This window comes from Salvelinus sp. IW2-2015, linkage group LG32, assembly GCF_002910315.2.
Source record: "Salvelinus sp. IW2-2015 linkage group LG32, ASM291031v2, whole genome shotgun sequence".
NCBI classification, from domain to species: domain Eukaryota; kingdom Metazoa; phylum Chordata; class Actinopteri; order Salmoniformes; family Salmonidae; genus Salvelinus; species Salvelinus sp. IW2-2015.
Window position 1 is genome coordinate 24,439,949 of NC_036871.1, and position 14,665 is coordinate 24,454,613.

The 14,665-nt window shown below is 45.9% G+C and overlaps 1 protein-coding gene across 1 annotated transcript in view; it reads right to left on the minus strand.

Moving 5' to 3' along the window:
• The window catches only part of si:ch211-241e1.3 (laminin subunit alpha-3), a 77,945-nt gene that overhangs the window by 17,167 nt on the left and 46,113 nt on the right, over positions 1–14,665 (minus strand). The window contains 14 exon segments of the mRNA XM_070436622.1: positions 1,846–1,997; positions 2,112–2,165; positions 2,328–2,509; positions 2,652–2,770; positions 4,021–4,134; positions 6,785–7,015; positions 7,153–7,236; positions 7,363–7,464; positions 9,430–9,591; positions 9,960–10,100; positions 10,292–10,436; positions 10,821–11,025; positions 11,122–11,333; positions 13,088–13,203. Coding sequence (XP_070292723.1) covers positions 1,846–1,997; positions 2,112–2,165; positions 2,328–2,509; positions 2,652–2,770; positions 4,021–4,134; positions 6,785–7,015; positions 7,153–7,236; positions 7,363–7,464; positions 9,430–9,591; positions 9,960–10,100; positions 10,292–10,436; positions 10,821–11,025; positions 11,122–11,333; positions 13,088–13,203 — 2,019 coding nt within the window.

Consider the following 14,665-nt stretch of genomic DNA (forward strand, 5'->3'; position numbering starts at 1 on the left):
TGTCATGTAGTCTTATGACTCTTAGGAACCACGAGGGAACAGGTTCGCGCCTTCCTAAAGAGTCTAGTACGGCCCATTCTTCTGTGAATTGATTCTATGGGGACTTCTCACAAGACGTCAGAACATCACCCTGTTGGGGGCATGGATGCATAGAGCAGCTGTGGTTTGGCAGCGCACTTCTTGCTGAATGAAGATAGGGCAGACAACTGTTTTTGCACTGGCCGTATCCATATTTTGACCTCCGCAATCAAAGTTGGTGTAGCGGACAAGCTCTCCAGATCCGCGGTAAACCTATGGGAAGGTCAAGGTGTGCACAGTGACAGATGGGGTGACCGATCTGCAATGCAACTCCGGAACTTACAACAAATGTGGATAATTTATTGTCTGTACTAATGTATGAGTATATGGCTCTGGCTCCTTGGTGCAAATGAGTGTTAGTTTAAATTGTTGATTCACGTTTGGTTCAATACTTATGGGTTATTTTGATCATCCTTGGATTATCAGTTATTGTTGTTATTTACGTGTGTCTGTGTCACGTATTGACATTTTGATTCCTCATTTTTATATAAATTGTAATATCCAAAATAGCTTTTTGGCAATAATTACTTTGTTTACGTCATATAGAAATTTTGAATTGTAGAGAGAGGAGAGACAGAGACAGAGAGGAGAGAGAGAGAGAGAGGAGAAGAGAGAGAGAGAGAGAGAGAGAGGAGAGAGAGAGAAGAAGGAGAGAGAGAGAGAGGAGAGGAGGACAGACGAGAGAACAGACGAGAAGAGAGAGAAGAGAGAATGAGAGGACGAGAGAGAGAGACAGAGAAGGAAGAGAGAGAGAGAGAGAGAGAGAGACTCCATACAAGCATGGGATCAGGATGTTGACTCCTCAGGCTGTTTGAGGAGGTTGACAGAGTGACTTGGTTACTCCTGTTGGCTTCATAAATGCTCACATTAGCGTATGCTCACATGGAGTGTAGGAGCTGCTGATATCACAAATGTGGTGAGTTTAGGCTGCCAAAAAAGTCCTGACGCTGGACGAAACCACTGACCACTTGCCGTGCCCTTATGTGAGTTTGCTTGCTCTGTCTACATATGTGTTTGACCGGCACAGCCACTCTGGGACAAACTGACTGAGATCAGGAGGATTTCTGAAATGTTCCAGTAATTACACACCATCTACCACTCTGTGTGTGTGTGTGTGTGTGGTGTGTGTGTGTGTGTGTGTTGTGTGTGTGTGTGTGTGTGTGTGTGTGTGTGTGTTGTGTGTGTGTGTGTGTGTGTGTGTGTGTGTGTGTGTGTGTGTGTGGGTGTGGTGTGTGTGTGTGTGTGTGTTATGTGTGTGTGTGTGTTTGGTTTTTGTGTTGTGTGTGTGTGTGTGTGTGTGTGTGTGTGTGTGTGTGTGTGTAATAATATTTACATTCTATTTATATACATGTATCTACTGCTGTACAACATTTTTGATATTTTTTTAAATTTTTGAATATTGTGTACTTGTTGACATTTACTGCATTGATTGATAGGAACAGAAGCATTTCACCGCACCCGACATAACATCTGCTAAACTGTGTACGCAACCAATAAAATGTCATTTGATAATATTTTTGTGTGTTTCTGGTTTTAAAGAAGTCCTCATAAGGATAGTAAAACAAGGAAAATTGGGACAAGTGGGGTTACCTTGCCGGTCCCCAACATGGACAAATGTAATGCGTAGGGGTTAGGTTTACAATTAGGGTTAGAAGGAGGGTTAAGGTTAGGTTACAGGTTAGGGGATATAGGATTTTGAATGGGAATCAATTGTTTGGTCCCCACAAGGATAGTAAAACAAATGTGTGGGTGTGTTGAAATGTGTACCTTGGTCTCTGTGATGGCATTTTCCAGCTTCCTGAGCCTGTCCTGAGAGGAGGCGGAGATACTGGCGCTATCCAGCTGAGTCTTAATCCTGCCCAGCTCCTCATCCAAACGCTGCAGGTCATTTATTAAGGTCTTGGCGCAGTTATCACACTCTGAGAACCACATCGACAAGTGTAATCAATAGTTGATCATGACGAGGTAGGTTCCCCCATGTACTGTCCTGTCCTCTCATTGGACCCATCAGACGTTCACAACAGTTAACTAACCTTGGCACTGCTCATCAGTGTTAGTGTCCCCTGGCTCCAAAGTGTTCCTGCACACTGTAGAAAGAGCAGAATTATGCATTCATGATAAAAAAGTAACTACAATGCCATTTAAAAAATAAATAATAATAATCAACTGAGAACAAAGCTATACCAATACACTCAATGGGTCGGGGTTTTCTGAATGTGTCATCATGTCTCAGTAACATCAACACTCACCCCCAGTCCTGGGGTCACAGTTATTTCCATTGCCGTTACAGTCACAAGGCCTGCAGCTTCCTCCAGCTGTCGATGGATCACCGTAGTAACCAGGGGCACATCGTTCACACCGGTCTCCTGCGTAGCCTTGTTTACAAACACACTGGAACCCTCCAGCAGCCTCTCTGCAACCCACTGCAAAACTATAGTGGAATGATGAAGAGTACATTTAAACACTTGAATACTGGGCCAGTAAGTCATGATACAGTACACAGGTTTGATTCCACCAAAGAAGCGTCTACTATGGTTGACCTTGCAACTGATTGGTTCTTTGGTGACACTGACCTGTTAGCCGGCACACTGAAGGGGCACGGGCACACCCGGCATGACCTCTGGGCAGCATCTCCATAGTAACCCTCTTTGCAGCGCTCACATCTGTCTCCAGCCGTGYTGTATTGGCAGTTCTGTCCACAGGAATAGTAGAAAACATGGTTAGAGCACTTGAGCATGTCAATAAGAGAATCTAAATAGTAGAGTCATAAAGTAATAAGCTGTAATCCATCATAGTGTACATGTTTGTATCTGTTTAGACAGTGAGGAGCACAGGGTCGTTCTGTGCTCTCTTAGTAAATAACCAAGTAACAAAGAGAATCTATAGCCTCACTAATTTAATGAAAATACCATAATAAAGACCATAGTGAGTCTAAACACACTTTGTCCTTTTGTGGACATAACCCCACTGCCATACCCCACCACAGGGTAGATCTAACTGTACATGACATAACTCCTATGTTTACCACAAAGGAGGGTGATTGTTTTTATGAGAGAGGAGGATGATGATAGGGGGATGCCAAACATTTCTGTTCTAATCCATTCCAAAAAGTGATTTTGATGGACATTCACTGCAGAGAGAGAGAGAGTGCTCAGCCACGTGCGTCTGTCTGTCCGTAGCGCTCTGGGCTCCTCAGGCCTGGAGAGAGGCACAGGCCTGGAGAGAGGCACAGGCCTGGAGAGAGGCACAGGCCTGGAGAGAGGCACAGGCCTGGAGAGAGGCACAGGCCTGGAGAGAGGCACAGGCCTGGAGAGAGGCACAGGCCTGGAGAGAGGCACAGGCCTGGAGAGAGGCACAGGCCTGCTCTTGAGGGGCTTGTGTAAGATGAGAGGAGATAAGAGAAAGATGGAGGGAGAAAGAGAGAGAGAGAAAGAGAGGGAGGGAGGGGAGGGAGACAGAGGGAGATAAGAGAGAGAGGAGAATATAGAGTGCTGCATGGGCTTTTAGAGATGTAGAGTTTCACCCTCCACTCCACCCTGCCATCCGTGACAGATGAAGGCTCTCCTAGGGGCTAATGTAGACCCAGATCACATTTATATGTGATCACATCTACYAAGCCACATCAGCCAATACTTTCATGTGGTTAGCATGCTATGGTACAGAACAGTATGTGGGCACCCAGGTAGGGTGGGATGCCCATGGGGGGCCCACAGAAATGCCCAGAGGCACGGGTAAGATGTCTAGACTATGACTGATGACTGGACTGTGGCTTACCTTGGAGTCAGATGGGATGACTTAGGTATTGCACAAGACAAGTGCTGTACCTTCATATGAGATTATGGTCACTTCACTCTTTAGTGCTGAGTCAGAACGTACGTACGTACGTACGTGCGTGCGTGCGTGCGTGCGTGCGTGCGTGCGTGCGTGCGTGTGTGTTCTTACCAGGCACCTCCCAGTCCTCTCGTCACACTCGTTGGCCAGGCCGTTACAGGAGCAGGGCACACAGCGACCCAGGTAGGGCCCACTGCCGTCTCTATAGTAACCAGTGGCACATTTCTGTAACAGAGAAACACAAACATCAGACATGAATACAGACACATCAAATACATACAGTAGATACAGCAATACTTCATGGAAAGTCAGAGCTTTAAAAGTGATGTCTAGCTCAATGGGACTCAATGGATGAATAACAAAAAATATGAAAAAGCCACACAAGTTCTATCACAAACAGAACACAATCCTAAATACACGTTTCAAAACAACACACTTAATTCCCACACAGAAGAACACTTTACCATTCAAAGTGGCAGTGTTTGAGTAGATAAAGTCTGTCTGAGTTTACCTCAGCTAATCTGCCTAGCAACAGAGAATGACTGATCTCACAAATGTCCCAAACTGTTCCCAGGTGGGGTGTGTCACCAGCACCACGCTGAATACAAGACACCACACCACGCACCACTGCCAAACATACCCTTTGCTTGTAAGATAACAGTCTGGAAGTCAACTGATATCCTACAGGTCTAACTCATGCACAGAGCAGCCACACATACATTACAGACAGTAAATCCATTTGTAAGCCAGCAGACTTCACCACTGCTTGACTTCCATAGGTTTACCTGGATCTGAGAGCTGGAACCTTGGTCGTCAAAATATGGATACTGAACAGTCTGCCCTCTGTCATTCACAGAAGGGTACTGGACTCTTTGGGTCCCCTGATCATTCACAGAAGGGTACTGGACTCTTTGGGTCCCCTGATCATTCACAGAAGGTTACCTGGATTCTTTGGGTCCCCTGATCATTCACAGAAGGGTACTGGATTCTTTGGGTCCCCTGATCATTCATAGAAGGGTACTGGACTCTTTGTCCTCCCTGGTCATGTATTAAAGGATAATCTATTCTCTGTGCCTCTCGGTCATGCTGTCTGGGATAGCGGTTCCTCTCTTCCCTGTTAATGGGTCTGTGTCCTGCGCTGCATAGTCCCAGTAAGGTTCCCCATAGCAGGACCTGTAGTAGCATGTCTCTCCCTCTCTGGTGTCTGTGGACACTCGTGTCTGACATCACTCCCGTTTAGTCTGAAATAACTCCCTGCTCTCCCTGCCTCTGCCTCTTAAACACACACAGACTCACACGTAGAGGACACGCCCCTTCACTCACGTACAGCACCTGAGTCAGTGCCGCAGTCAGAGCAATGTAGCAACATGCACACACACAGACACACACACACACACACAGGCACACACAGACACACACAGGCACACACAGACACACACACACATTTATTCTCATAACTATTTTCAAAAATACAACTTCGCTTACACTAACAAACAGTCTAAAGGAAAATCCTAATGTTGCTAGGGTGTGGTTCCACCTGGGAGACTGAATGAGTGTGTTTTTGATCGTGTGTGTTAATGTGTGTCCATAGGGTATCTTTGTGAGCATGCCAGTGTGATTGTGTGGTTTTGTGAATAATACTCATATACCTCCAGACAGTACAGAAGATCACTCACACCTAGAATACACACACACACATTGTGTCTGTCTGGTTGAGGGTGGTGAGTAACACCGTCCCAGGTTGCTAGATACCACACTGGCTATGTGTCAGCGTGCCTCTCCTTTTTTATTACTGCCGCCGGGTACGTATTATCCATTTCCTCTGAACACACCTGATTACAGGATGTTGATGTCTCACACACACACACACAATAACACTGCTTAGAGCACATCCACAAAATGGGGGAAAACAACTCAACAAGTCAAATGAAAAGTCTGTAAAGTCATCAGGACACTGTTGCCAGCGTAACAAGACCACATCTTCACTGTCAGCCGCCCATCCCTAGGGGTTACACACCGAAAATGGTTTAATTTAATACGTGGATTTTCAGGGGGAAAATGCTTCCATCCAACTTTTCCTAATTGGAGTTTGAGACCCACCCATGCACTAAACACCCTAAGGGGAAGACTTCTGTTTAAACTTGATGTCCATCGTACTGTACATGTTTTTTCATTGTATTTTATTTTAACTGCTGTTACCATGCCACAGTGGAGCAGTTTACAGCAGTAGTTGAATGTCTAATGTTATGTCATGGTGATTGTGCATCTTCTCCCTCTGCCTGGGGCTACTGGGCTTGGCTGATGAACTCAGACACACACAAGACACACAGAAACACACACAGGGTTTTTTCCAGAACATTCCACACAGGGTTGTTTAAACCGTCGTCTCTTTGATGGGCTGAAGGGTTTTTCCTCTGCCTGGCAGTGACCTCACTCACCCCGGGCGTGGCACCATTGTTTGGGCGTGTCACAACAACAACCCCACAGCGAGGAGGGGAGTTCTCACTCTTCTCTTTTCTAAAATGACTAGACCGGTCAGTCGTCACCTCTCCCTCTCAGCCCCTCCTGTATTCTTTCTCTCTCTATTACCGTCTCCTAATCCTTTTCGCTCTCCCACTGTCTTTCCCACCTCTCTTCCCCAATCCCAAACTGACCCTTAGCCCAAGCCCCCAGCCCTGCTTGTTGTGCACCTGAGAGCTAAAAGTCCAACTAGCCTTGGACATACTACCATTTCCAAAATAAGACTCCAAGGCACCTCAGGAGTACTCTCTTCAAATCTTTAACCATAGTGCTTATGCCTATATGACCCCTGTATATCAATATGAAACACCTAGGGGACTAGGAGTGAACAAGATCATTACGGCCCGAGTCAAACCTGGCAGGAGTCTCCTCTGTAGAGAGGGGAACAGGCACACTGCTCCACGGTGCTGGCAGGGCCCCCGGCCCCCGTGTCTGTAGCCTCCTCCAGGCCTACCTCCCCCAGACTGAGTCTCTGGCTCTGGGTGAAGTAAAGAGCCTGCACCCTCATAGCCACCAGCCCAGCCAGGACCACCATCAGATCCTCCCTGGACACAGGCCGGTTGGTGTCGGCGTGACGCCAGTTCCCCTGCACATAACATACAGWTAGGTATTAGTGAGGGAGTGTAAACTTTGAAGTGCTTTAAAGGTGTTGTTCACAACAGATAGAATGGAATAAGGACTCAGCTTGACCACTTTTTAGGTAGGAAAAACTGTTTTCTATACCTCCACTAGCTGGACTCTGCCCTGGTGGAGTCTGTCTGGTTCGGGGGTCTTTGGGGCCATGTGGACCAGGGCCATCTCCTTGCCCTGAGGACATCACAGAGAAACAACACTCCGTTACTCACAACAGGAAGTGATTTATATATGACTTATACACCAATAAGAGAGATGTCATAATTAGCAGTGAGTGATGATATGTCATACTGTACGTACACTGAGCAAGACATCAGGTCTGCGGTCCAGCAAAGACATCCCCTCACTAGGAATCCCAAATGACTTGGCCTGGTAGGTCAGGTAGCCCCCATAGGAAGACACCTGAGACAGGAGCAGAGCATACCGTCAGAGTCACTGGGACTGGGTGTAAACTATAGAAATAGAATGAATAGAACATTCATGAATGACTTAGCAATCATTCTAATTCTATGGTCTGAATCAGTACAGAACTGGGGGGTATATTACAAAKCAGGAACAAGGAGATTTTTATTTCATTTTTATTTATTTAACCTTTATTTAACTAGGCTAGTCAGTTAAGAACAAATCCTTATTTACAATGACGGTCTACCCCGGCCAAACCCTAACCCAGACGATGCTGGGCCAATTGTGCGCCGCCCTATGGGACTCCCAATCACGGCCGGTTGTGATACAGCCTGGAATCAAACCAGGGTCTGTAGTGACGCCYCTAGCACTGAGATGCAGTGCCTTAGACCGCTGCGCTACTCGAGATGCTGGCCTTCTAGGCAGAGTTGCAAAGAAAAAGCCATATCTCGGGCTGGACAATAAAAAGAAAAGATTAAGATGGGCAAAAGAACAGAGACACTGSACAGAGGAACTCTGCCTAGAAGGCCAGCATCCCGGAGTCGCCTCTTCACTGTTGACGTTGAGACTGGTGTTTTGCGGGTACTGTTTAATGAAGCTGCCAGTTGACGACTTGTGAGGACTCTGTTTCTCAAACTAGACACTAATGTATTTGTCCTCTTGCTCAGTTGTGCACCGGGGCCTCCCACTCCTCTTTCTATTCTGGTTAAGGCCAGTTTGCGCTGTTCTGTGAAGGGAGTAGTACACAGCGTTGTACGAGATCTTCAGTTTCTTGGCAATTTCTTACATGGAATAGCCTTCATTTCTCAGATCAAGAATAGACTGACGAGTTTCAGAAGAAAGTTCTTTGTTTCTGACCATTTTGAGCCTGTAATCGAACCCACAAATGCTGATACTCCAGATACTCAACTAGTCTAAAAAAGGCCAGTTTTATTGCTTCTTTAATCAGAACAACAGCTTTCAGCTGTGCTAACATACTTGCAAAAGGGTTTTCTAATGATCAATTAGCCTTTTAAAATGATAAACTTGGATTAGCTAACACAACGTGCCATTGGAACACAGGAGTGATCGTTGCTGAAAATGGGCCTCTGTACGCCTATCTAGATATTCCATGAAAAAMAATCAGCCGTTTCCAGCAGCAATAGTCATTTCCAACATTAATAATGTCTACAATGTATTTCTGATCAATTTGATGTTATTATAATGGATTTTAAAAATGTGCTTTTTTTATTAATTTTTWWAAATAACATTTCTAAGTGACCCCAAACTTTTGAATGGTAGTGTATATATTGTATATTTAAGATACGCTTGAAATGGGCATGGTCTAATTGACTCAGCAACCAAAAACACACATCCAAGTTGAGTTATTTCTGGTTGTTTATTGAAGTTAGCTGGATAACTCATAGATCCTGCTTTGTAGTATACCCCCAGGTCAAAGCACTATTGGTTAGGCTCTATGGCAGCTGCTAAGACTGACTCCTCGTATACTTTTCCTGTTAACACTGAAGTCACCACTAAATAACAATTGATCAAATGTTAAAGCTAGAGTCCTAAATTAAAACAATAAAGCGATCGCCCCGCCTCTGTTTGGTAAAAAAAGATGAGGGATGGGCCTGGAGAAATGTAACCACTCTCAAATTCATAGGCAGAGCAATGGATGCAAGGACTGACCATCCATAATATCAAAATTATAGTTTTAACGCTAGATAGTGTTTGTTTACATTTACATTGTTTACAAACACTGGAGCAAAACAAGCTTATATTTTGGGTTCTGTCGGTGTATGACAGTTGAACTAACCTCATGAGCCCAAAAATGGATGTAGTAACTAAGGATTCTAGCTTAAAATGCTCAAGTCTAATATAAAAATACCTTCCAAATATTACTGAAACATATCCTCTTTATTAAACTGAACTATTCTATAAACAGTACATGTGCTCCTCCTGAGTCCCACTCGCTCCACTCACCCTGTCTCCCAGGTAGGATGGAGGCGCCACCCAGTGGAGGAGCTGAGTAGTGCCAGGCAGCTCCTGTATGTCTGCTACCACTGTGTTACTGGATGGGTTGAGGACTGATGCCACCTCCTCCTGGTCAGCCCTCTCCAGACGCCAGCCACGCATGTCCACAAACTAGTGGAAGCGGATGGAAAGAGAATTGTACTATATATTATAGGCCTGTGATTAGGTGAAATACCATTATAGGAATAGAATAGCATGCTGTGGTATGCAATGGAGTGCAATGGGTTTATGTTCTGCAGGTGTGGCAAAGCTGTGGGTATATCCAGTCTATGGAATTTGGGTTGTTGCAATGCTGGTCATGTGGCGAGATAAGGGTTTGTTGGATCATGTGTCTGAACAAGTACATAATAATAATAACACGCCATTTTAGATTTCTATAGACCAGAAACCCAATAATGTATCAAKGAAAACACCTTTAAATCTTCACACACACATATACAAACACACAACCATACAAATGCATGCACACACACACACACCTTCCCCCTGTGTTTGTGGGTGCTCTGACACTGGCTGTTGGCTCCAAAGCAGAAGCAGCTCATGCAGCCCCTGGGGTGGGAGGGGTCAAAGTGGAAGGACCCGTCTCTACAGGCATCACAGCGGGCTCCCTGGACGTTTCTCTACAACAACAGAAAAAACATGTTAAACTGCGAAAGCCAGTGGTCAAAATATTGTTATGGCGTACGTAAACACTTAAGGGAATTATATTGCAGTGTACAGAGTCTTCCTATTTATAAATGTACACATACAGTACTGTAGATAATCATTCTTCCTTTTACAAGTAGTATATTAATCGTGTATAGTCAGTCACCTTGCAGAGGCACTGTCCTGTGTCAGGGTGGCAGACGTCTGTTGTGACCCCTCCCTGGTTACAGCTACATGGGAGACACTCAGGGAACCTGTAGAAACCTGCAGCGCACCGGTCACACTGGCGCCCCCCGATCCTGGGCTTACATCTACGCACACGTACACGTACACACACACGTACCACACCACACACACACACACACACACACACACCACACACACACACACACACACACACACACACACACACACACACACACAACACACACACACACACACACACACACACACACACACACACACCACACACACACACACACACACACACACACACACACACACACAAAGCATGTCGAACAGGTGTCACATTTAAAGAGCTATGGTCACACTTACATTTTTAGTGGAGGGAATAGGCATATACAAATAAACACACAATAATCTAACAATAATTCACAATCACCCCATATGATACACACTGGCATTAGTGACACATATAGTACGGTGTAGGTCAGATCAGACAGAAGGCCACTCACATGCACTGTCCGGTGTCGCGGTCACAGTCTCTCCCTGCGTTGGGCCTGACTCCGCTGGGGGAGCAGTCACAGCCCTCACAGCCCACTAGAGGGTGGTAGCTGAACGTCTGGCTCTCACACACATCACAGGTTGGCTTCACTGTCTGGGGCGGGCAGATACACTGACCTGTCACCTCGTGGCACAGCTGCTGGCCACACTCACAGGCTGAAGGGGAGAGAGGATAAAGACAGGTTAGGGTAGGACACTGTGTGTGTGTGTGTGTGTGTGAAAGGGACATTTTAGTAAGTGAAATCCACTCACGTTTGCAGTAAGGGAAGCCGTAGTATCCTGTGGCGCATCGTGTACACTGTCGACCGATGACATGGGGCCGACAAGGACACTGGCCCCCTACAGGGTTACAGGTGGGCCCCGTGGCTCCTGACTTATCACAGTAGCAAGGCAGGGCCCCATCACTGTAGGCTGCTACCAGGGAGCGAGTCGAGACTTGGCAGAAGTGGGAGGAGGTTCTGGGGCTGTGGGAAGTTGGATCAGGACGAGAACATTCAGGCCAGGGGTCAATCAAAAAAAGTAATTCTGAAATTMTCCAGTTATAGTTTTTACATCCACACATTTAAAGGTAGACACAGCAAAATGACGTTGCCAAGATCAGCACCACAGATATTGAGATGAGCGAGACGCAAGACTTCGCTCTCACACAGTCACACACAGTATCTGCGCATGTGCACGGGTTCGCCTCACGCTGTTCAGAGCAAAGTAGCCAGGGCACCAAAACAGTGGAGTTGTTGCRAAAATGTGCCCACTATGTTTACTTTCTGCATATACSTCAAATCTCTGAGTCTACCTTTACAAATTATTTAATACATTTTTAAAAACTTTTATCCCTTTTTCTCCCCAATTTTGTGGYATCCAATTGGTAGTTACAGTCTTGTCTCATCGCTGCAACTCCGTACGAACTCGGGAGAGGTGAAGGTAGGGAAACACGACTGCTCCGAAACACGACCCAACCAAGCCGCACTGCTTCTTGACACAATGCCCGGTTAACCTGGAAGCCAGACGCACCAATGTGTCGGAGGAAACACCGTACACTTGGCGACCATGTCAGCGTGCACTGCGCCCGGCCCGCCACAGTAGTCACTAGAGCGCGATGGGACAAGGACATCCCTGCCGGCCAAACCCTCCCCTAACCCGGACGACGCTCCCCTAATTATGCGTCGCCCCATGGGTCTCCCGGTCGAGGCCGGYTGCGACAGAGCCTGGACTCGAACCAGGATCTCTAGTGGCACAGCTAGAAACTGCGATGGACGGTATTGTGGATGGGATACTCTAGGAAGGATATTCTGGTAATATATTAGTGTAGGATAGCAAATACCTCCAATATACACTGCTCAAAAAAATAAAGGGAGCACTTAAACAACACAATGTAACTCCAAGTCAATCACACTTCTGTGAAATCAAACTGTCCACTTAGGAAGCAACACTGATTGACAATACATTTCACATGCTGTTGTGCAAATGGAATAGACAAAAGGTGGAAATTATAGGCAATTAGCAAGACACCCCCAATAAAGGAGTGGTTCTGCAGGTGGTGACCACAGACCACTTCTCAGTTCCTATGCTTCCTGGCTGATGTTTTGGTCACTTTTGAATGCTGGCGGTGCTYTCACTCTAGTGGTAGCATGAGACGGAGTCTACAACCCACACAAGTGGCTCAGGTAGTGCAGYTCATCCAGGATGGCACATCAATGCGAGCTGTGGCAAGAAGGTTTGCTGTGTCTGTCAGCGTAGTGTCCAGAGCATGGAGGCGCTACCAGGAGACAGGCCAGTACATCAGGAGACGTGGAGGAGGCCGTAGGAGGGCAACAACCCAGCAGCAGGACCGCTACCTCCGCCTTTGTGCAAGGAGGTGCACTGCCAGAGCCCTGCAAAATGACCTCCAGCAGGCCACATAATTTMCACCTTTTGTCTATTCCATTTGCACAACAGCATGTGAAATGTATTGTCAATCAGTGTTGCTTCCTAAGTGGACAGTTTGATTTCACAGAAGTGTGATTGACTTGGAGTTACATTGTGTTGTTTAAGTGTTCCCTTWATTTTTTTGAGCAGTGTACTTAGGTTTCAAAAAAACATCAAATGATCCTACAATATCAATCATACTCATTCATCTAATCTTCAAATCACTCAGCAAAGCAGTTGAACCCATTCCACAAGGCAGGTTGTTATGCTAGGGCTAAGTCTTGAGAACACGGTCAGTGAACTGAATACTCACTCTATATAAAAGCCTTGACCTTCACACTGTCTGGCGAAATCAGATGACTTATCCAGTGGCTTCTCTTTCAGTAAATCAGGGGTGTAGCTATCATCAGGAACCACCAAGATATAATCCTGAAGAAGCGGAACAAAACATAACAAATCTTGTCAAAACCAAACAATCCTGTAGGCTTATCTCTCTGAAATACTTCCACTTTGATACTTATCATAGCTTAAGAAACGGTTTTATCTGACAGACTTTAAATTGAAAAAATGTATAAAAACAAACAAAAGACTGGTCATTTCAGTGATACGTTGAGCTGTTTTGTTGTTGTTGGTCTGCAGCGGGAGACTACGTGGGGAATGCTGCATTATAAACTGGGTGGTTCGAGCCCTGAATGCTGATTGGCTGACAGCCGTGGTACTGTATATTCGACTGTATACCACAGGTATGACAAAATATKTATTTTTACTGCTCTAATTACGTTGGTAACCAGTTTATAATAGCAATAAGGCACCTCGGGGGTTTGTGGTATATGACCAATATAGCACGGCTAAGGGCTGTCTCCAGGCACTCCTTATTGCTTAATTAAACACCCTACAACAGGGCTCGGCAACAGGAGGCCTGTAGCCCTAATAGGCCCACAAGTGATATGTAATAATAATAAATATTTCGTTTTGGGGGGRAAAAAGACTAAAATCACCAGGAATCCAGATAAAAATGTGTTTCATTTAGGAAATCTGTCCCCAAGTATTCCCACAAATAAAATGTTTTAATCTTGTCTCTATGTAATTTTTTTTCTCTTTTTGGGCTTAAATTTGGTAAATTTGCAGTGTACAAATGATTATAATTATGTTCCGGACCCCCGACCATCTACTCTGACCAAAMAAATTGGCCCGCGTCTAAATCTAGTTGACTACCCCTGCTCTACAGCAAATACAAACTTAGCTGTGTGTTTCACTTTGTTACTAGGTTGGAAAGCTCTAACAGTGTGCAGTGGGGTGTTGCCAGGTAGAATACAGTACCGCATTGTTGTTGTTGGGGACATGATATAACACTGAGGAGAGAGTCTCACAGTGCCAACCTTGTAAACCTCTAGGCTATTCTTGGCTCCTAAATTACACTACAGGCATCACCACACAGGCCTAGTCTGTTTTCTTTAAGACAGGAATATCTGTTCACCACCTTACAGTACGGGCAAAGACTCTTCTACGATCCACATTAACATGCTGCTTGAAATGAAGCAACAAATGTTTTATTTTATTTTACCCCTTTTTCGTGGTATCCAATTGGTAGTAGTTACTGTCTTGTCTCATCGCTGCAACTCCCGTACGGACTCGGGAGAGGCGAAGGTCGAGAGCCAAGCATCCTCCGAAACACAACCCAACCAAGCCGCACTGCTTCTTGACACAACGCACATCCAACCCGGAAGCCAGCCGCACCAACGTGTCGGAGGAAACACTGCGCCCGGCCCGCCACAGGAGTCGCTAGTGCGCGATGAGACAAGGATATCCCTGCCGGCCAAACCCTCCCTAACCCGGACGACGCTGGGCAAATTGTGCATCGCCCCATGAGCCTTCCGGTCGCGSCCGGCAG